This window comes from Motacilla alba, chromosome 15 (assembly GCF_015832195.1).
Source record: "Motacilla alba alba isolate MOTALB_02 chromosome 15, Motacilla_alba_V1.0_pri, whole genome shotgun sequence".
Lineage (NCBI taxonomy): Eukaryota > Metazoa > Chordata > Aves > Passeriformes > Motacillidae > Motacilla > Motacilla alba.
Genome location: NC_052030.1, coordinates 3332104 through 3352840, shown reverse-complemented (window position 1 = coordinate 3352840; position 20737 = coordinate 3332104). Strand labels below are relative to the sequence as shown.

General features: G+C 46.7%; 1 protein-coding gene across 9 annotated transcripts in view; it reads left to right on the top strand.

Moving 5' to 3' along the window:
• The window catches only part of CABP1 (calcium binding protein 1), a 54121-nt gene extending 34759 nt beyond the window's left edge, over positions 1 to 19362 (top strand). For 5 of the 9 annotated variants that reach the window (XM_038152420.1, XM_038152419.1, XM_038152417.1 and 2 more), the window contains 7 exons: positions 4703 to 4952; positions 9522 to 9698; positions 13254 to 13284; positions 13948 to 14091; positions 15352 to 15461; positions 15875 to 16022; positions 17766 to 19362. In XM_038152420.1, the coding sequence (XP_038008348.1) occupies positions 4908 to 4952; positions 9522 to 9698; positions 13254 to 13284; positions 13948 to 14091; positions 15352 to 15461; positions 15875 to 16022; positions 17766 to 17791 (681 nt within the window). In that variant the 5' untranslated portion in view covers positions 4703 to 4907 and the 3' untranslated portion in view covers positions 17792 to 19362. The remainder of the gene's footprint in view (positions 1 to 4702; positions 4953 to 9521; positions 9699 to 13253; positions 13285 to 13947; positions 14092 to 15351; positions 15462 to 15874; positions 16023 to 17765) is intronic. The other 4 variants (XM_038152422.1, XM_038152415.1, XM_038152423.1 and 1 more) reach the window with 2 other exon arrangements.
• Positions 19363 to 20737: the final 1375 nt, after the last annotated feature.

Below are 20737 nucleotides of genomic sequence, written 5' to 3'. Positions count from 1 at the left end.
ATCCACAGTACATTGTGGTCTGGCCAACGCATCTCCTGCGTAGGAACTTGGAAGTTGAGCTAATGCAAAATACTTGGATCAGATCTGCAGGGAAGGTGTCAGGAGAAAGCACGTTCCCATCTATTTTCATCTGATGCAAAATGAAGCCAGCTATTTACAGACAGAGCTGTTCTAAACAGAAGTTGACAGGCAGTCCAGGCTTTGTTACCTTGAGAGGGATAGAAAATATCCTCAGTCTTTTTAATAAACATTCTGTTGTTTGTGATTGATTATGATCCAATTGCTCTAATGGAGGAGAATATTATGCACAGCATGAGTCAGCAACACTTTCCTCCTGGAACAGCTGACAGCAAAGAAAGTTCACAAACTCTCTGCAGAATTCCTCTCCCTAGATGAGAGCCTGGACTGCATCCACCGATACCTGCTTGTGCCTCCCTTTGAGATGGACCTGTACTTGTCTGACTGGCATATGGAACCATCCAAAGTTCACTTGAGGTTAGAAGACACAACTCAATGTGCAGCAAAAGCACTTGGGAGCTGATGCAGAAGAAGAAACCAAAATCAGTCACAGAAGTTCAGAGTGCCAGTGCATGTTCCAGTGGTTGGGAGCTTCAAAATGAGGTCCTTGACAGAACTGGCAACAAGAGGATGTTGCCTACTCCAAATGGTTAGACTCATCTGGGGTCATTCAGTAAACAAGACAGTTTCTGTAAAACTATATGTTTCCTGTAAAATACAGATCTGTAGCCACCAGATGAAGGGTTACTGGAAGCAGATTTGAAAGCTACTAATCCATATGTGCACTCTCCACTCTGGGATAGAAAAAAGTACAACAATAATTCCTGCCCTGTTAGGATAAATAAAGCAAGGGGGATGTATTTTAATATACTAAATGTTTGAAGCAATTAATGGGCTCCTGGTAGAACTATGGACTTCAGTGAAAAGATACCAGAAAAGACTTTTCCCTGCTTTACTATATGATACCCATTACCTACTGACATTGCCCTGTTGTAGTGTTCATGTTGTGTTAAGAACAATGATGTAATGTTCCAGCATGTGAAGGACTGTGCACTGAAACAGGCCTTGCATCTGAATAATCCCCATACAAATCCATACTTCCACTGAAAATTTTTGCCAAGCAAAGCAACAGTTTGATAAGCAATCACATGTTTTGGATTGATTTTGTTATTTGTGTTGTGTCTGTTGGATATTTACTGCCACTGGATAAAGCTTCTGGCACCTGCCAAGTGATTAGCTATGAGGAGTTCCAACATTTTCCTATGAAATGAGCATTTCTGCCTAAGGTGCCAGCCCAAAGCACAGCACTGCTGCTTTTTAAAGTATCCAGACATATTAAACCACCTAAATCATTCCTTGTTCAATGCCAAGTCAGCCAGCCTTCTTCCTTCCATGTGCTCAGGTCAGTCAGCGTGCCAAATGCTTCTTTCCCATGAGCTGACACCTTGCTCTGTGCCAAGCTGCATCCCTTGAGGTCTCTGCTCTCCACCTTGGACACTGGGAAAAAGGGAAGGATGCATGAACAGCAGCAAGACTTGCATTTCACAAAGTTCTTACAGATTTTTAGAAAGTTTACAACAGAGACACAGACCTTAAAAGAACAGTGTGATTGCCACAAAGAACAGTGTGGGAAAACCAGTATACATGCATGTGCAGCCCTCCCACATGCACACTGACTACCCCAGATATAGGCATACCCACAGATCAGCACCTACACAGAAATGTTTCTGACACACTTATTCTCAGCATCCTGTTCTCTTACAGCAGCGTCAGTTGGAGGAAGGGAGAAAATATCTTCCTTCTAACCTAATCTTCTAATGACCTTTCTGCCAACTCTACTTTCCTTGCCTATCTTTAAGCTGCCTGTGGTGGTGATGGGAACAAGATCCCACTGTAGAGAGATTTTCCTCCTCAGAGCTCAGCAAGGGCTGTCTGCTAGATTGTGGTGTCCTGCCCAGTTGCTCTTAAGAGAGTCAGAGTAAATAAGGAGATTAAAAAATTGTTTATGATTGCATCTCTTGGGCCTCTTGCAGCTCCACTAGAGTTGTTACAGAGTCAAAGGATTGTGTCTGTGCTGCAAACCTGTGCACATGGGCTCACATTCCCTCTTCCCTTTCTGGACTGTGAATCTCCTGCCAAGCCTGGCAGGAGGTCTCAGCCCTCTCACTCTGCCCTGCACGTTTCCTACAACTGCCTGTAACTGTAGGGAAGAAAAGCTGGAGAGTAGGCAAAAACAGGGATGGCTATGGCTGGCTCTGAATGCTCTGGTACAAACCAGTGTTTAGAAGGTCACCATCTCATCTCAATGAGAGGCTTTTAGAGCTCAGAAAGTCACACTCCACAGCTGTATTCCAAAGCTGTCCCACAGTAGTCTGGGAACTGTGATGGATTTTTCTGGCAGGAGATGTCTGACTCCCTTTCTTTCCCTCCCTCTCTCTGGGACAATGTGGGAGATGGACACTTCTCAGTTGCAGGGTGTTCCTGGCCTCCGTGCTTCCTGTCAGGGAGAGATTCATTAGCATCAGAAAGGCAATTCTCTCTCCTCTCTGCTCTGGAATTGAAGTCATTTGTCTCAGGAAGGAGCCCAGGCGCCTCACTCGCTGTGTGGCAGCTTCTGCTCAAGGGAGACAAGCACTTCGTCAATAAACAAGGAGCCTGGGGAATGGCTCCAGCTGACAGAGGACATTATTAATGACTGGCACTTTGTCAGAGGGTAGATCAGCCTCCCATTAGCTGCCTTAAGAGGGGAAAGAGAAATAGGACCAAAGATGGAAGCCTGAGAGCAGCTGAGAGTTTCAGCATCCTCCTGCAAAGACCCCACTGCCAGGCCCAGGGCTGGCACAGCCCCCAGGGAGTGACTGTATTTTTCCTCAGCATCTCCTGTGACAGCGGGAGACACACCCAGCTCAGGAAGAGTTTTGCTTTCCACCCCAGCATGGGTGGGCTCTGCTATGGAGGTCTTCTCCTCTGTCCCCCTCTCAGTCTGCCCTGGGTACAAGAGGCAGATAAGGAGTGTCTTCCAGCATGTCCTGCTGCAGCTTTTTGTTTTGGAGAGCCTGTGTAGCTCCTACCAACCATCTAATGAAGAAGGCATTGAGGGAACCTGAGAGGAGCTGTCCCACTGCCTTCAGTCTTGGGAAGCTGTTAGTACAAGGAAGAGCAAGAAACACCATTCCCTATAACCATGCACTTCTGTCTGTGACTAACTGGAACAGCTGCAGACTTTTGTCATACTTAGACTCCTAGACTCATCTCCTTAGGTGGAAGAAGCCTCTAAGCTCTAAAGCAACTGTTGAGTCACCTTAAAATCATACTTAATTTGCCACAGCACCATCAGGGTGGAGGGAGAAATCCCTGCTTTGTTTTGACATTGACAGTTCATCCTTTGTCCTACAGCCCTAGAGCTGCCAGGATAGTGAGTCCTTGGCTCCTTCACAAGAAGCATGTGGTGTAAGTGCTCAGCCTATGGAGCAGGTCTTTGTAGAAGCTTTTGTTTGGAACTACACTTGCAAACAAAGACGTGGAATCTTTCAGCTCAACACCAGAGTCCAACCAGCCTGCTGCACAGGGTGTAAGATCAGTGTCATCCTGGTCTCCAAGGTGTTTGAAGGAGGTAGCTCTTCATACTTCTTATCACTGTGGAGCTGCAGCTGTGGTGCCTTCACAGCTAAAGGTGCATTCACTATCCTGCTCAGATACTGTTGCCTGAGTGTGATTATGTGTTTTTAATTCAATTTAAATCTCTTTTCAGACTGAATGCTCTTATGCTCAGCCTGAGATCAGGGAAAAATATACTGGGGACTCATGCCTTTTCTTTCAGAGATTATTCTATGCTATGCTATTCTATGCTATTATTCTAGGCATAAAGTCCAAAGTTTAGAGCCAGCTCTAGGTTCAGGTGCCTCTTATTTATTCCAGGACTTGGGCTCCTGCAAATGAAATGGATGGATCTGACATCAAAATTCTTTGATTTACATTATCTAACCTGGGGCTGTTTAGATTTAAGGTTCGGGTGTGAGCCCATCTTTGGCAGACTTGTGCGGGTTAAACTGCCAATTGATTTTTACTTTCAGAAAGCTGGAAAAACTTTACTGCAAGACTGGCTCAACGTCTCTCCCTTGTGGTTAAATATTACTATCCTGGGGCTGAGAGTGTGGTAGGGTCCCACGACTGCTGTCTCCAGACTTGCTTCCACCGTGGCAGAAAAAAAATCAGACACTTCTTGGTCTGCTGGTATTTATAAGCTGAAACAGGTCCCATGCAGACAAGTGGTCCATTTCTGCTCCGAAAGGAGCTGTGGTCTGCTCCAAGCCCCTAAGTGGATTGCCTTCTGGCCAGCCTAGCGCTGTGGTGATTGAAAAGCTGAGGGGAGTTAGAAAGGGGGTGGGTAGGGATGCAGTGTTCAGAGGCTGTGTCGACCCAAACTAGCTAGATTCACAGAACTCATCACTGAAATCACTTCTTGCATTGCCTCTCTGTTTTAATTCTCCCTGAAACAGCCCTCTCCTCTGAGTGAAACAATCTTGCCTGCAGATTGAGGGGGGTGGGAGGGATTTGAACATTAATCTGATGTAGATTATACATCCGCCTCCCTCTCTCCCCCCTTCTCACTCACTCTCTCTCTCTCCCTCTCTTTCTGTCTGTTTCTCTCCCCTCCCTCTCCTTCCTGCTTCATCTCTTCAAGAAAGTGAACATAAAGTAAAATACGGAGAGAGAGAGGCAGAGAGAGAAAAAAGCTCCCTGAAGAGGGAAAGCCCCAGCAGCCAGTAGCTGTTTGGATTTGCGTGGTGCTGCCTTTCTTGCTTTGCTCCCAAGGAATACCTTTAATGGGATCAATTGCTTCAGTTCCTTTATAACCAAGTCCACCGGAAAGGCAGCCTCAACATATTATGGGCAACTGTGTGAAGTCTCCTCTGAGAAACCTCTCTAAAAAGGTATGTTCCCTAAATCAATCCAGCCCTGCTTCTTGGGATGGGTGACATTGTGGGCAGATGAGAATGGGAGGTGGGAGAAACACAGAGATGAGTATGAAGAGTTCAGCTTCTTCACCAGACTTTTTCTGTAAGAGCTGCTCATGCAAGTGCAGCCAGTAGAGCCCAGGATGCTGAGAGCCATAATATGTATAAATAAATGTGTGTGTAGGCTCTTGTCCTGCTCACGGTGTGTGTACAGCTCTCCTCTGGGTACGTGCAAGCATGTGCTTGTCGATGTGCACAGTGTGCTGGCACACTCCTGCCAGGGTATCTTGGTGTGTGGGTGTATGTGTGAGCTTGTGTGTGTGCACGTGCTTCGGCTGAGAGTTACTTGCTCGAGTAATCACGTGTGTCATGGGTGTAAGGACATATATGCATGTATATGTGAAGGGTCACACGTCTGTACGTGCCACCATTGCTGTGTAAGAGTGTGCACACTCTGAGGTACATGTGTATCCTTAGCTCTTTGCGTCTCTACACAGGCATCCCGAGTGCCTGAGCGGGTTTGCTGTGAGTGCAGAAGGGGGACATTTCTGTGTATCACACACATGCCCTTGCTTGTATGGTGCTGTGTGTAGTCCTCTGCTGGTGCATGTCCTCACAGAAGTCTGTGTGTAGACATGCACATGGTTTTATGTCTATCCATCCTTGCATATGAAACAATCAGTTTTGGTATGTGTTCTGGGTATGAAAGCATGTTTTTCTCTCTGTTCTGCTTCTCCATGCACCTGTTTGTGAGTGGATACACTGGGCCCTGGCTGTGTGTTTGTGCATCATGTTGCATGTCAGCAGCATGGCCCATGTGTCTACATGCTTGGGCCCAGCTGGACTTGTCTGTGAGCTGCCACATGTATCGTTTAGGCTTCAGCCTACAGTCTACTCTGTGCTGAGGTTTTGCAGTGGTCCTGGGACAAACTAGTTTCAGGAATAATTCTGCTGTTGTGGACTAGGTTGAAATGGGAATGACATGCCCCAGAAACATTTCTTGTTTGACTGAGCAAGACCTTACAGCACTGTGTACTTGTCAGCCACATGGTTCTCACTTGGCATTGCTGCAGATCTAATAGCTCAGCAAAAAGCTATGCAATTCATTCTCCATAAATGATAAAGTTATGCTGATCATCCAAAATATTGCAATGAGATGCTGCCTCTGTGGAGACCTTGACAACAGTGAAATGCCACTGCCATCAAGATGCTTTATCCAGGAGACTTTACCACCTGGGAAAGTTCCTCTGTGAGGGAGCTGTCTGGGAGAGGACCTCCATCGTAGAGTTTCTTTTGGCTGTGTTTTGGCCTCTTGTGTATAGAAACACAATTTGCTTGTTATCTTGGCTGCTGTAAACAAAGCCAGTAATGGCACAGTGCTGCTGTGGGGGAGCTGGGATACTTGATGAGGGAATTCATCACCAAGTGTTTAGGCCGTGCTGAGACCAGTCCTAGGTCAGGGTGACCTGCAGGGAGACGTAGAAGTAGCTGAGGTTCACCCAAATGTTGCACATATGAAAAACCAGCTTGGTTGCTTGTAGGTTGCTTTCAACTTGGAATAAAAGGAGTTGGCTGCAGCTGTACAAGGCGATTGCAATTAAAGTCTGACAGGTAGCCAGGCTGCTTGAATCGAAATAGATTCAAGAACCTGTAAATTGTGTTGTCAGTCTTTGAGGTAATTTATGCTTTTATTCCTAAAAGCTGCTTCGAATAACTCACTTTGTGTCTAGTTACAAAGGCCTGGGATGTCAGGACTGAAGAGAAAAAGTTGCAAAGCTGAATTAGAGAATTTCTCAGACATCACTCTAGTGAACTATGAAATAAGGCACTCATCCTGACAGGTCCTGGTACTCTGCCATTCTTTTCATCGCAACACACATGGTTATAGTGGAGACTTTGCAGATCAGGCCTAACATTGCCCAACTTCACTGGGCTGTTATATGATCCCAGTCATTTTTCTCAGATTTTACTTTGAGCAAACTCATTTTGCTGAAATGTGAAAGAGGAGGGACTGCAGACAGCACATGTGGAAGCTGCTCTTGGGTGACAGTCTGAACTCTTGAATACATGATTTCAACCCAAAATTTGGGATTCACTCCCAGGCACCAGCTGGCTTGGTCTAGGTCTGGATGACACCAGGGTACCTTGTTTGTTCAGGCTGCGACTCCCTGACTGTTGTTGGAATCTTCCGTTTCTTGTTGTCACGGTGTCCCCCCAAGTGATCGTGGAAGCCATCCTGGCTGCTTTTCCCTCCAGGAGATACTGCAGGTGGGATCAAGACCCCTTTTGGCTTGCTGTTCTGCAAAGTCCCTCTGACACTTAGGCCGGAAATGAAGTGAATCCTGGTGTGCTTCTGCTGTGAAGAAATTAAAAGCCTTGGCATCCAGGCCCCTCACTTTACTACACCTCTCCACCACTTTGGCCATCTCTAGATCAACCAGGTCTCTTCCTACTCCATAATCTGCTGGTCTGACACAGCCAAGGGCTGGACTTGGCCAGGAAGGTTAGTGGTCCTTTGCTAAGAAGGGACTGGGAAAGCCTGATCTCCCCAGTCCTATTCTTGCATTTTCTTTGTCATGCAAACTGCTGTTTCCCGTGTAATGGATGGTTGATGTTTCTTTGCCCGATACCAATATCACAGCTCCCTTGCCCTCTCTTCTGTGATGAAGAAGGAGCGTGGTGAAGGGAACTTGAGTGGAGATTTGCAGGAGAACCTGTGAAACTGATGGCAGAGGGTACACTGACTGCCATAAATCCTGCCTGCAGTGACAGTGCAGTGCAGGGAGCCTTGCTGAGCTGTTCACCTTGGTATTCTGGCACTGCAGCAGTTTGTCTGGTCACAGTCCCCAGTGGCTCTTGGCAACTGTTTTGTCAAACTGGCGACCTCTATCAAGACAGAAAAATAATTGGATGACTATTATGAGGAACTGCTGTATAGCTTGGTAATAAACTATTGACTGGAAGTGTCAGCAAACAAACATTTGGGGCTGTGGAGCTTTGTATCCTTCATGTGGCTTCACTGGAATTAAACACTGATGTGGGATATTTAAGTGATTCATATTATTTGGTATATTAAACTGAAAAGTGCCAGGAAATAAAGCTGATAATTTTGAAAATACATTGCACTGATGTCACAAAGCTGTGTAGCTCAACACAGATGTCTTGACATTTTACTAGCTGAGCTAGTAATATGCCATTTGTGGATGGATGCTCATCTTTCTGTTTTTTAAGGACAAGTGTCCTATGTGTCAGAATTAATCAGAGATTGATTCCTTTCTCAGCCACTATTGCAATGAAAACACTTTTCTGCTTCATCATTTTCTTTCTACCTGGCTTGCTTTTTGACTTATTTTTGTTTTGATGCTTGATATTCACATGACATTATACATGAGCAGATTTGTGTAAGGCTGTGTACAAAAAGGCAAATTACAAACCATGCATGCAATGTAATAGCACATTACAGCAAGTAGATACAATAGTCTCAGACAAGTGTGAATGGGGGGTGTTTGTGTCTGGTCTTTTAGCCTGAAAATTTACCTCAGGCTTTCAGGAAAGGGTTAATAGAGACAATGACAAGTGACAGAGCTTCTCTGATCACCCCTGGGAATGCTGGCTGTAAAAGCAGAATCATTCCTGAAGAGGAATCTAATGTATGATTAATGTTTATTCTGTAAAACCAATGGTCCTGTGGGTTGTGTTGGCTTTTTATAGCTGCATGGGAATATCAGGATAAGAGGTTTTTTGCAGAGCCAGGGAAATGCATTTCTATAAAAGGAAAGCAGCGCCTCCTTATAAAATCCAGTGCTGGATTCTGTTCTGGAGCCTTAGCTTAGCAGGACGTGTGCACTTAGAAAATGTGCAAATGCAAACACTTAAAAATGTTGTGCCCGTGTTGTGCCGATCTCCCCTTCGGGACTGTCAGTGATTAAAAGAGGCCAAGGCAGTAAGTGCCTCAAGCCCTGAGGATGGAACTCATTAGTAGCTGCACAAGGCAGCGTGAGCCTGCAGTTGGCAGGGCCACCTGATGCTGGAAAGGTTCTTCTGAAAACGTGATAAAGCGAGTGATGGTGTGTTGCTGAGCAGTAACGCGGAGCCCGTGCAGCGGCTTTGTGCAGGCTCTGCCCGGGCTCCGGGGGATGCCCCGGCACGTTTGCCCGGGGCACGGGCTGGCACACCTGCTGTTGAGTTGGGATGTGCTTGTCCTTTGCAGCTCGTTCAAGGCAGTGTTAACTCTGGGGCTGATTGTGGGAGTGTGGCACTTTGGGCTGTGTCTGGGTAGATGTGAGCAGTGCTGAGAGTTTGATGTCATTTCAAAGAGAAATCCTCTTGGTTGGTTGTTCTTTCAGCTTTTTAAAGCGAACTCCTGGACTTACTGCTTCTGTACAAATCCGAGTAGGTCGGTGGGGGGGGGGACGCAGTGTGCACCAGATGAAAGAAATTTAGCAATTATGTCTCTGCGAGGCGGTTCAGTAAACTTCAGAGGAACGAGATGGGGAGGTAACATCCTCTGTTGTGTTGTTTGCTTGCTGCTGGTTGGCTGGGAAGATCCGCCATGACGAGAAGACGAGCTATAAAGCTGTCCAGACGAGCGAAGAGGGGTCGTCGGCTGGCGAGTACCAGGGTCCGCTCATGGTGCTGGCCCAGAACTGCGCCGTCATGCACAACCTGCTGGGGCCAGCATGCATCTTCCTGAGGAAGGGCTTCGCAGAAAACAGGCAGCCTGTACGTAAGTTACACCCAGCGGGGCGAGACACGCACAAAGCCACGTGGACGCGAGTCGGGGATGCGGAGCCGCCCCCGTGCTCCGTCTGCGTGGAGCTCTGTAACTCCCAGCCCTGGATCTGGAGCATCCCGGCTCCAGCTCCAAGTGCAGATACAGTCACAGGCAAATGTCTAACCAGAAGGATGTGCAGATACCCTTGTGCCTAAACAGCAAGAAAGGAGGATTCTAAACTCGCAGCTATGAAAAATAGATCCAAGCCTACACTCGAGTAGCCATAATCATATGAATTCATGAAAAGGTTTTAGGACTTCAGGACTTGCATAATCATATGGACTCAGAAAGAGTCCAGTGCTCAAAGCTGTTATTCCAGCAAGACACCCATCTCTCATTCCATTCTCAGATTAGCATTTAAAGCCTAAATAGCCAGTTAAATGCAGATCAAGGCATCTGTATTGGGAACAAGCTGTCGATATTTGATACTGTTCCTATCAGTTCACAGTGAGCACACTACTACCAGCATATATAAGCAGACAGCTGCCTCCTCACAGATACCCAGACACAATCTCTTGTGCAGCGGCGTGCCCAGCCTGACACTGCAGCAATCCCAGCCAGTTAAACTGAAGAACATCAGGCTGTCCTTGTATCTGCAAATAGTGCCAGGCTACCAAATATCATTACCCTCCCACATGGAGAGAGAGAAATAGCAAAACCACTTCTATTCATTCAGTCACACCTATCGTCACTAGGTGCTCATATGCATCCAATGTATGCATTTATATACAAACAATAAAAAGATATGTTTGTATGTATGCACCCCAAGATTGTGTCTTTACGAGCACTAAAACATATTTTTGACGCCAAACATTCTACAATAATGTGAATTTAAAGAAAAAACAGAATTTAATATGATTAACACAGTTTTTATGGATATGTATGAGTGAATATGTGCATTGTCAGATATTCACCCAGCGCCTTCCATGTTCTTGTGGTGAAACAAAGCTTACCCCAGTTGCCTCAGAACCAGAGGTTTATTGCCTCTGTAAGAAACCTCTGCTTTACTTGTGTGTTGATATGGCCATCTACAGCTGTAGGAGACATGTAGGTCTTTATTTCTGAAACCTCTGCTTCAACCAACAACTCAAAAAAGAGTAATTATGTGTCATGATTGATCAAAAGGCTTTTGTTCTTCCTAACCTTCAGACCCTAAGTGATCACACAGTCCCTGCACCAGGTCACTAAAACATGAAACACGCTCTCGCACAAGTACACTTGCTGACCTGCACAGAGCCACCTGTCACAGGAGATAGGTCCAGCTCCCTAGTGGACAGATGGACAAGTGTCCGTCCTGCTTAGGCCATGGAAGCTCACTGTACCCTGAGAGGTCTCCAGGATAGGATTAGTGATGTCTCTAAGTACCTTGATGTAGAATAAGTGCATCTAATACACAGCTTTACTTTTACTGACTCTCTAGGCTGACAGGATTTCTTGTGCATAGAACAGAAATGAGGGTAAGGCCATTAAGTATAATGGTCTCTCTGGAGGTCACCTCTGCTCATATCTAGGATCTAAACTCTTGGAATAGTTTTATTCCTCTTCCCATATGTTCTCCGAAAGCTTTAGAGTGATTCAGCCCATTTTATCCCAAGCAATTTTACTCCTTAATCATTTTAGGGGATCTTTTAAATTTAAAACAGAAAACCTCTTCCTGATGTTAGTTATCACTTGAGTCAGATTATTGGAGGGACATAAACCCTCTCCCTCCTTCTGCATTTCCAGTATCTGGCAAATGCAGATTCTTTGGTGTGCAAAATTAGAGCCAGTGCGGAAGCCCCCACTTCTGACAAGTGTCACCAATGTCAGCCACAATGCGGTCTTCAGGGAGGGAGGAGGAGGAGGAGGAGAAGGAGGATGGTCTTGTGAGGACTGTGCTGGAGGAGGGCCCTACCCTGGCCACTCTCACAAGACAGCAGCTGCTGCGGGTGAGTCATGGCACCCTTTGCACCGCGGCGCTGGCGCTCACAGCCCTGCAGCTGCTGTGCACCCAGCCACTGTCTCCAGGGATCAGTGTTTGCAGTCTCTGGAATAAAGTGCACAAGGTGCTGGAACTGATCATGGGTTGTTTCTTTCTGTTATTTTATCTAAGGCAGGAGGACAATTATGCCTCCTGCATCTGGTCTGAGGAGATTGAATTGTTTTATTACTTGGTGTTGATGAAAGCAGAACAAATGGGATGACATGTTTGAAAATACCAGGTCTGTGAAGGATGAAACGGCAGAGCCAGCACGCTCCGACAGTTCCATCCAGCACAGAGATGCCTCTGGGAAGGTTACGAGTGGCAAGCTGGTCATTTCTCTGGCACAGCCCACTTCTGCACAGACATAAACCAGTGTGTGTCCTAGTTTGCTATGCACTCTGAGCAGCTGCCATTAGAGTTTCCAGAGGAGCCTATGGTTAAATAGCAAAGGATCATTATTCTCAAACTGATCAAAGGCACCGTCTCCAGGCACACGTGGTGAGGCTGGAGGACACCTGGAAGGCAAGGAGAAACTCCCTACAGTTGAGGGGAAAAGCCGAGAGTGAGACGACAACAGAGATTGCATTTCTGTGTTTCCAAATTCTCAGATGTTTTGGATTTGCCTGGGAGCCATGAGAGGAATTAGAAAGGGCATTTAAACCAGAAAGCAGTGCATTTCCATGCTCATCTCTTCTTCCTGGTGCAGTGTTGGAACTTTCCTATACTCTTATATTCTCCCCCTTCTTCCAAGAAATTCAATTGGATGTTTGAAGTTGCAGTGTTTCCTGAACATGGTGAATCCTTGTCCTATTTCATTTGTAGATGACCTTGGTGATGTATGTGTTGTGTGTCTGCCTTCATGACTGGGTTCAAAATGCTTGTATATGGAGTTGAGGCTGGGGGGAAGGGGGAAGGTTATTTTGTGTCCCTTTTTGTGGGGACAGATTATAGGAGATGTCACTGAGACATTGACTGTGAGAGACCTCATGGCTGTTGCTGTCCTGCCAGAAGGACAGAGATCAAGCAGTGATCTGAGCAGATGATAGTCTAGACCTGCTGGTTACAAGGACTGCTTCCAGCTGCTTTGATCTGTGTATGTCAGCGGGAGTGGCAGTAGAAATACAATCAGAGCTCCAGAGGAGATCATAACTGCTACAGGGACAGTCTCAGCTCCAGAACTTGGTGCTGGGGAATGATGAAGCAGCTTCATGAAGGTGCCAATAATACCATCAGTGGGGAGGCCACAAATCTTGCTGTGTTGGTCCAGGTCTATTCTGTTCAGGGACCACCTGTCATCCCTCTGTCCACCAGATGAGAGGGAGAGGGGCTTGCAGAGAAAGGTGTGCAGGTTAACACCCCTCTCTTTGGGAAGGAAAGCTGGGAATCCTTCCTAGATAGATGGTATTAAACATGTCATCACCTTCTTGTTTCTTCTCTCACTTTCTGGCTTTTTCCAGAACCCTTTGTACCAACAAGTGCTGTTTTGAAACGATTTTGTGGCCAACAAATGTCTTTAACATAATATGTTCTCTTTTTGCAGGATAGAGAACTGCGTCCGGAAGAAATCGAAGGTAAAATTTGTCGCTCCTTCTTTGTCCTCTTTCTCTCTGCCCAGTGAAAACCTCTTGGCCGACTCTTTCATGTTGGCCCCCCTGGGTTAAAATTATTTGGGGCAAATCAAGAGAGATGATTACTGGAATAATCCCAGTAAAATAAATAATGTATAAAACCAAAAGAGTTGTGACTGTGAAGGAATTTGCATCCATTCCATATCCGTCAGGGTGAGAGGATAAGTAAGTAATGGGATATTGGCTATAGGGAACTGCTGTCCCTCCAGCTCCCACAGAAAATGTTGTGGAGCATGATACTGTAATATGGCCCTGAGGAAGCTGTCTTACCTGCTAATCCCTACAGTGAGGGGTATATAATAGAGTGCAGAGGTAAATGTTGGAAAAACTTAACAGTTGCAGTTTCTTTAGGGAGCTCAGTTTAGCAATGAAGTGTTTGTGACACTCGTAGTTCAAGCAAGCTTTCCTGCTGGGAACGGGCCAGCAGCACTGCTGACAGAAGAGCTTAACTTTGCTCCAGTCATTGCCTCATGTAGGGAGATCTGGTGGGAAAATACTGAGTATCTTAGAGAGTCTGGCTTCATAAAGTGCTGTTTAGTCTGGGGAGTTTTCTTGGAAAAGGTATTTCAAGCTGTCACTGACAATATTGTTCTTCCTTTCCCACAGAATTAAGAGAAGCCTTTAAGGAGTTTGATAAAGACAAGGATGGGTTTATTAACTGCAGGGACCTGGGGAACTGCATGCGGACCATGGGCTACATGCCTACTGAGATGGAGCTAATAGAGCTATCCCAGCAGATCAACATGAACTGTGAGTAATACACACTCAGCTGTACCTGCCTGTTGCTGCTGTGCCCTGCATCATTGCCTCAGGCTCTCTTGGTCTCTGGCTGCCTCTTTTCCTTTGGATTTTCCCCTCTCTTCTTTGGTTCTGATTTTCACTTCTTTTCATCTCTCCTGTTTGTGGTCCCTGGAAGTCGGTGCCTTTGTTTTTGCTTATCAAAGGGACTGTGTGGACTGTACTGTATATGGGAACAGTGAGTGGAAGGGTTGTCCTTTATGCTTATGTTGTCAGGTATAAAACTGCCCTTAATGTGTGCAGTCAGGCACCAGTGCACAGGTTCTGTGTGTTGTCACATTGAAGCTGTTGTCAGTTGGTGTCAGACTGAAGAGCGAGCCTGGGAAGATGGGGATGCTTTGTTTAGATGGGTGATGGATGGGCTGTTGGTCTATGGTGGTTTTTTGTGTATCTGCTGTGTGCCTGGGGATGGGCTGCGAGCAAGCTGTGCTGGCAGCATCAGATGAGAGCATCTGCTGCAGTCATGGAAAGATGTGACAAATGCATCTGATTCACTGTAACTGTGTTTGTGACCCTTGTCTTCCACCATCATTTTTGTCAGCTCTCATCTGTGGAAGTGCAGGGTATCGCCCTCAGCCAGGTGGGGAGAAGCATATTTAGTGCATGTTATTTCTGACACAGGATTATGTTAAAAGGACACATTACTTGGTCAAGGGAAGGAGAACAGCTGTGACATATGCAACCAGTCACACACAGAAGCAGCTGATAACCCTGGCACACAAGTGCTTGGGAATTTGAGAGTGTTGCTGACAGCTCTCAGGGCACTAACAAGTAAAAGAACTAATACAATGAATAAACAGTTGGACACACATTAGCTGCTGTAATTGAGCAGGACTGCACCACTGCTGCAGGGCACTGCCCAGGCTTTGCAGGAACATCATGCTGTGCCCTTGCCGTGCCCTTTGGCACAGGCGCAGCAGAGTGTTGCTATAAGCACTCGAACGATCAAGCCTCTGACACGTACTTTGTGATGCAATAAGGGTGTGATAGTCCATGGCAGCCTAGGATGGAATAACTTGGGCTCATTCTGCCCATCCCATAATCCAGAAAATACAGGGTAAAACTACTTCTCCTTTTCCTTCCACTGTCCCACACCTGTACTTTGCTTCCTGGAGGGCCAAGTGCTCTCTGGGGCACACAGAAATGCAAAGAGAGTGCTGGTCTGGGCTATCTTACAGAGTTCTTACACAAAATCTTTCATCTTGTCCCAAGTGGGTGGCCATGTGGATTTTGAAGATTTTGTTGAGCTGATGGGACCTAAACTTCTAGCAGAGACTGCAGACATGATTGGTGTAAAAGAACTCCGTGATGCCTTCAGAGAGGTGAGTGATCCCTTCTGCGTGCCCCCAGAGAGGTGAGCAACACAAGACAGGATAGAGAGAAGACCCACTGCAGAAGAGAAGAGGAGGAGGGGAGAGCAGCACAGGGGAAGATCTAGAAAGAGCCCAGTCAGGGATGGAATAAGGGAAGAGCAGAGAACATTGCTAAGATAAGGGAACTCTTGAGGCAAGGAAAAGAAGAGCTGGTGCAGACACAACATTTGCAAGGGTTTTCTGAGGAGAAAAGACAGACTGGAGCCAAAAGACAAGACATGCAGAGGAGGAAAAGGAGGGACATGGAAGGAACGGAGACAATACAGGGCACTTAAGAGCAAGACAATACGAAAACCAATCCAGAGCAAGATCTGTTTCCGTTAACTGTATTTCCTCTGCTGGTATTTTTCATGCACTTGCAGTTTGACACCAATGGAGATGGGGAGATCAGCACCAGTGAGCTGCGAGAAGCCATGAAGAAACTTCTAGGGCAGCAGGTGGGTCACCGGGACATTGAAGAGATCATCCGGGATGTGGATCTGAATGGAGATGGGCGCGTTGATTTTGAAGGTGAGACAGGATCAATGTTTGCTGTCCATCTCCCCTGGTGTGGGTCAGAGTTTCAGATCAGAAGCTGAAGTGGAAGACTTGCATGCTCAAGGCCCAGGGTTCTGAAGTATGGAGAAAAAAATAACTTCATTTTTTCAGTCAGATGAATTGTTCATTTGTGTATCATCTCTTGCTGCATCTCAGTGTCCATTGGGCCTCCATAATTCTGGCATGGTAAGAGATAGAACCTGTCATACAGAAACAGATCCTGGTCTATACATGCTGTGCCTGCCATTGTTTTATGGAGTATTTTCCTTTCTTTAAATCTATTGCAAGAGCTGTGAGGTGGCTGGACTGCTCTGGAGAATGTTCTGCACCTTCCATTTCCTCTGGCTTACCTTTGTTATATGGCTTTATAGAGAATTTGTTTCTGTGCCTTTATGCCAGAAGATAGTCACGTGCCAGCTGTGCTCACTAAGGCTGCAGATATCTGATCCATGGGTGTCATGTTAAATCCTAGAGGCAATAATTTCTTCTCACACTTTTCATGCCAGAAGGACTTTGAAAAATAAGAGTGGTTAGGCTACTATCCTAGCCATTAGCTGTGGCAGGAGCAATATTAATAGAGCCCAGGGTTTCTGGCAGGGAAGCAGTTGATATCAGACAGCTAAGAAGATATAAGAGCTGGAAGGTGTGAGAGTGTGGCAGGCTGCTTTTTTCCCTGTTAGAAATCCAGATGTCCCTTTGCAGTAAGGGTGAAGTACAGGAACTATGAAATTAAAGTAAAATTGACATAATTTTTTTGGCTCAGCAGTATTCCTGAGTCTCCTACATGACAAGGCATCTCAGTCCTCAGGATTACTGAAGCCTCTGAGGGCTTTGAAAATATTAGAATACCACCAGTATCTTCCTAGAAAGTATCTGGTAGCTGCAGTTGTTCTAATGCACTGGCTGATTACATGACAGTATCTCTCCTTGTTTCCCACAGCTAAATTATGTTAGACAGCTAAAATACACGAAATGCCATCCCAGTATCAATTTCTCTGTGAGTTACCACTTTAGTTGTCAAAGGACACCTCTATCAATAGGAAAGGAGAAGTCAAGGGGGTAATTTCCACTGCCCTCCTTTTGCAGAGTCATTAGTTCCTCAGCAATTCAAGTGCAGAATGAAAACACATTTATATTTGATGGCATTTACACTCAATTTGAACAATTGCAATTGACTTCACTAACTGCAGGGTAGTCAAGAAATAGATCCAGGGTATCCTTACAGTTAACATGTATCTTTAAAAACAAGAAGTCCCTTAAAGTAAACTTTTCTCTGCAAGAATGCCAGTATAGATACTGGCCCACCTCTCATGCTTTCCTACACTGGTATCTCTGTGAAGTGGCAAGTTTACTAGGAAATCATACTGTGTTTCCAAAACTGTGAATCAAGGTTCCCTGAAGTTACAGTGAAGGGAGACAATGCTTGCTGTCGTGTTGCACAAAGAGTTGCTTGTGCAAACAAGACCGTAGGTGGCTGGGAAGGAGTCCAAGGCAATGAACTGACCTGCTAGAGGGACCTTATCACCATGTCTGATGCAAGGTTTAAATCCCACATTGTGTGAGCTCTCAGGGCCAGTCTCAGAGCGCAGAGGCTTTGCTGGCAGCCTGGGGACTCCCAGTCTCACCCTGGCTGCTTGCTGTCTCCGGTGAATGAGAGCTGGGTTGGGGACCATGGATGCCTTCTGGTTCAGGGCTGTCTCGTGTTGTTGGTTGCAGAGTTTGTTCGCATGATGTCCCGTTGAAGATTATTCTCAGCTAAAGAAGAATCAGCACCTTAGAGAGGGCAGAAGAGGACCTAGATGGAGCATCTAGCCCCGGTGTTCCTACATGAAGGTTTATCGGCTGGCCGCAATTAGGACATTGCAAGATGACCGGCTGCTCCTCCCTCATGGTGGTCCCCATGCCCCTCCACCCTTTCACACTGTGAAAGACTTGCAACTTCCTACAACTGGAACCATTCCTTGAAGAAGACTGCAGGAAACTGCAGAGCCAGGACTTGCCATGATACTTTCATGGGATATTTGCAACTTTAGACTCCTCCTCCCCAGCTTTATTCTCCCACCAGCTGCTGCAAAGCAAAAGCAGGAGAAATCCTCTTGGCTTGGTGGATGAGAGCAAAGCCATTGGGGCTGGTGGCAGCCTCAGGGCGTGCTCTGCACTTCTTGGTTTCCCTTGGTGAACCGTGTCTGTGTTTGCTGTCTCAGTGTGCGTCTATCTGTGTGGAGTTATTTATGCTTCCCCAACACTTATTTGCATCTCCTGTGGTTATGTTTACCAAAAGTAAATTCAAATATATGTCTTGTGGGGGGAAAGTGATAAATATGCACGTTGAAATGGTGTGGAGCCTGGATGTCCCTGTGAGAGGTGGTGACCGGGCTGGGGGAGAAGGGCTTGGGCAGATGCGCACCCCAGTGTCTGCACCAGGATCCCGAGGCAAGTCCTTGCTGCAGAAAGGGGAGTCAGTGCTGACCACTAGGTCTGTGTCAGGACTCTGCCCCCTCTCCCGCTGTCCCCATGGCCAAGGGGCATGGAGGTGCCTCACAGTGAGGGCAGTGCAAAGGGTCCCCATCCACTGGCATGGGCACAGGTGAGAGCCCTTGCAGTATCGTGGGAAGGAGCAATGGGAGAAAGGGCCCAGAGGGGAGCTGGGTGGGAATGGGATAAGCAGCAATAGCCAAACTCACCCTTTTCAGTTCATTTTAAACACAACTGTTAGCACATGTATGGTGGGGCCACGCTGTGGGAGCTGAGCTGTAACTGCACTGGTGCTGGGGATTGGCTGGGAGCCTCCTTGTGTGGCAGTGCCCTGCTCTCCAACCTCTTCACACTCAGAAATGCTGCACATGTCTGCAGGAGGGACGACAGCAGCCTCTAGGCCCTAGCAGCTGCTTCCAGACACATCAGATCTTACCCTCCTTTCCCCAAGATGTTCCCAACCTACTGCTCCCTTCCCCTTCTCTACCAGACCCACAGTTATTTCCTTTCTCTATGCAAAGGCTCAGTCACAAGCTGCCAGGATTTATTTCAATTTGGCTTCAAATGGCACCGTCATCACTGTGTTTCTTGGCGTGACTGGGAGCTGTTTTCCTCTTGGTTGCCTCCCTACTCAAACTGGGAGGTCAAGGACCAATATCGTCCTGCTTCCTCCATCTCAAATCTTTCACTTCCAGGCTTCTCTATCACATTCTCAGGGTCCACAAATCCATGTCCCAAAGGAGGATTTTCTCTTCTGCTTTCCTGTTGCTGTGCCAACCAGCATAGCTGTAGTGATGGCTGATGATCCAGTGATGGAAAAACTATGTTTCTCCTTATATTTGTGTGTGTGTGCATGTTTACTTGTGTTTGCACAGGTGTGTGCACTAGGAAGGTTTGTGTGTGTGCACATAAAAGCAAGGAGTGCAGATAGGTACCTGGGAGTGAAGCAATAGAAGAGTTTGTGTGCAAGTGGGTGTATGCCCACTGTGTGTGTTTATCTATGGAGCTGGTCCCATCTTGGAAATGTGGGTGTGAGCCAAGAAATTGGAAAATGGCTATTTACAGATCTCCACATTTACTGGCTCAGGAGCTGTATTGTTGGGGGTGATATTGGAGATGAGGGTGATAAACTGAACAGAGTCCAGAGTCCTGGTATGTTACAAATGTGTTCAGGGTAATACTGGGGAGGGGGAGCCATGTGCAGGCTTGTGTCTGCCAAAGGGAGTGCTGGTACACGACTGTGCTTCACTTACAGTGGAGCCTGTTGAGGAAGGAGCTGCTTGTGCATGTGGAGCAGGACAGCTGTGCTGCTGCCTGTGTGCTGCAGTGCTGTGCCTGCCTGTGGGCACTGCGGATGGCTCGGGTGTATGTCTTGTGCCACAGCCAGCCTGCAAGAGCCCAACGGATAGTCAGAGGCCACAAGAGTGCTGGCTGCTTCTGCCTGCTCCTTCCCAGACCCTGCCCTGAGCAGTCACATCTTCTGCCCACAGCATCAGATGGCAGGACAGACTTTATTGAAAATGGTTACCACATGTCTGGAGGCTGGGCTGATCCACACTGCAGCATCACTGTGGCTGGGCATCTTCCCTGCAAACCACGGCCGCTTTTGCTTAAGCAGGTCCCTGTGTCTGTGGTGTGGCAGAGCTGTGCCTGTCATCCCAGGAGTACTAGGCAAAGGCTGGCTGCAGGACACCTTTCTGTCATTGCAGAGGCAGTCCTGGAACCACAGCTACTTCTGAGGAAAGCTGAGTCTGCCAAATCATCTGTAGCTCTTTTCTGCCAGGTCTCACCATGATACAGTGAACAGGTCAGACAGGACAGGTCTCAAAAGCCTTCTTGTTTTTTTTTTTTTTTTCTTTTTTCTTTTTTTTCCACTTCCAGCATAAGCTCTTGAGCTCCTGCTGCTAGTCTGATTTTACTTTCACAACAAACCCCAAATAATCCCGGGGAGTTTTACTATTTCCTTGTGTAGACAAGGGCAGAGATTAAAGATCCAATCTAAACAATCTAATTCCAGAGATAATCCTTTTGCTCTTATCTCCAATTTTGTACCAGGGAGCTGCTTCCAAGGAGCTCTACATGGCAGGGCACAGCTGGTTCCTTATGGGCACATGAGCCTTGTTGCCTCTCATTTGGGAGGGCTATGGGGCATTGGGGCTGGCTCACACTGATTTCTTAGATACCTCATTAGCCATGAGGCCCGCTTCTGACCC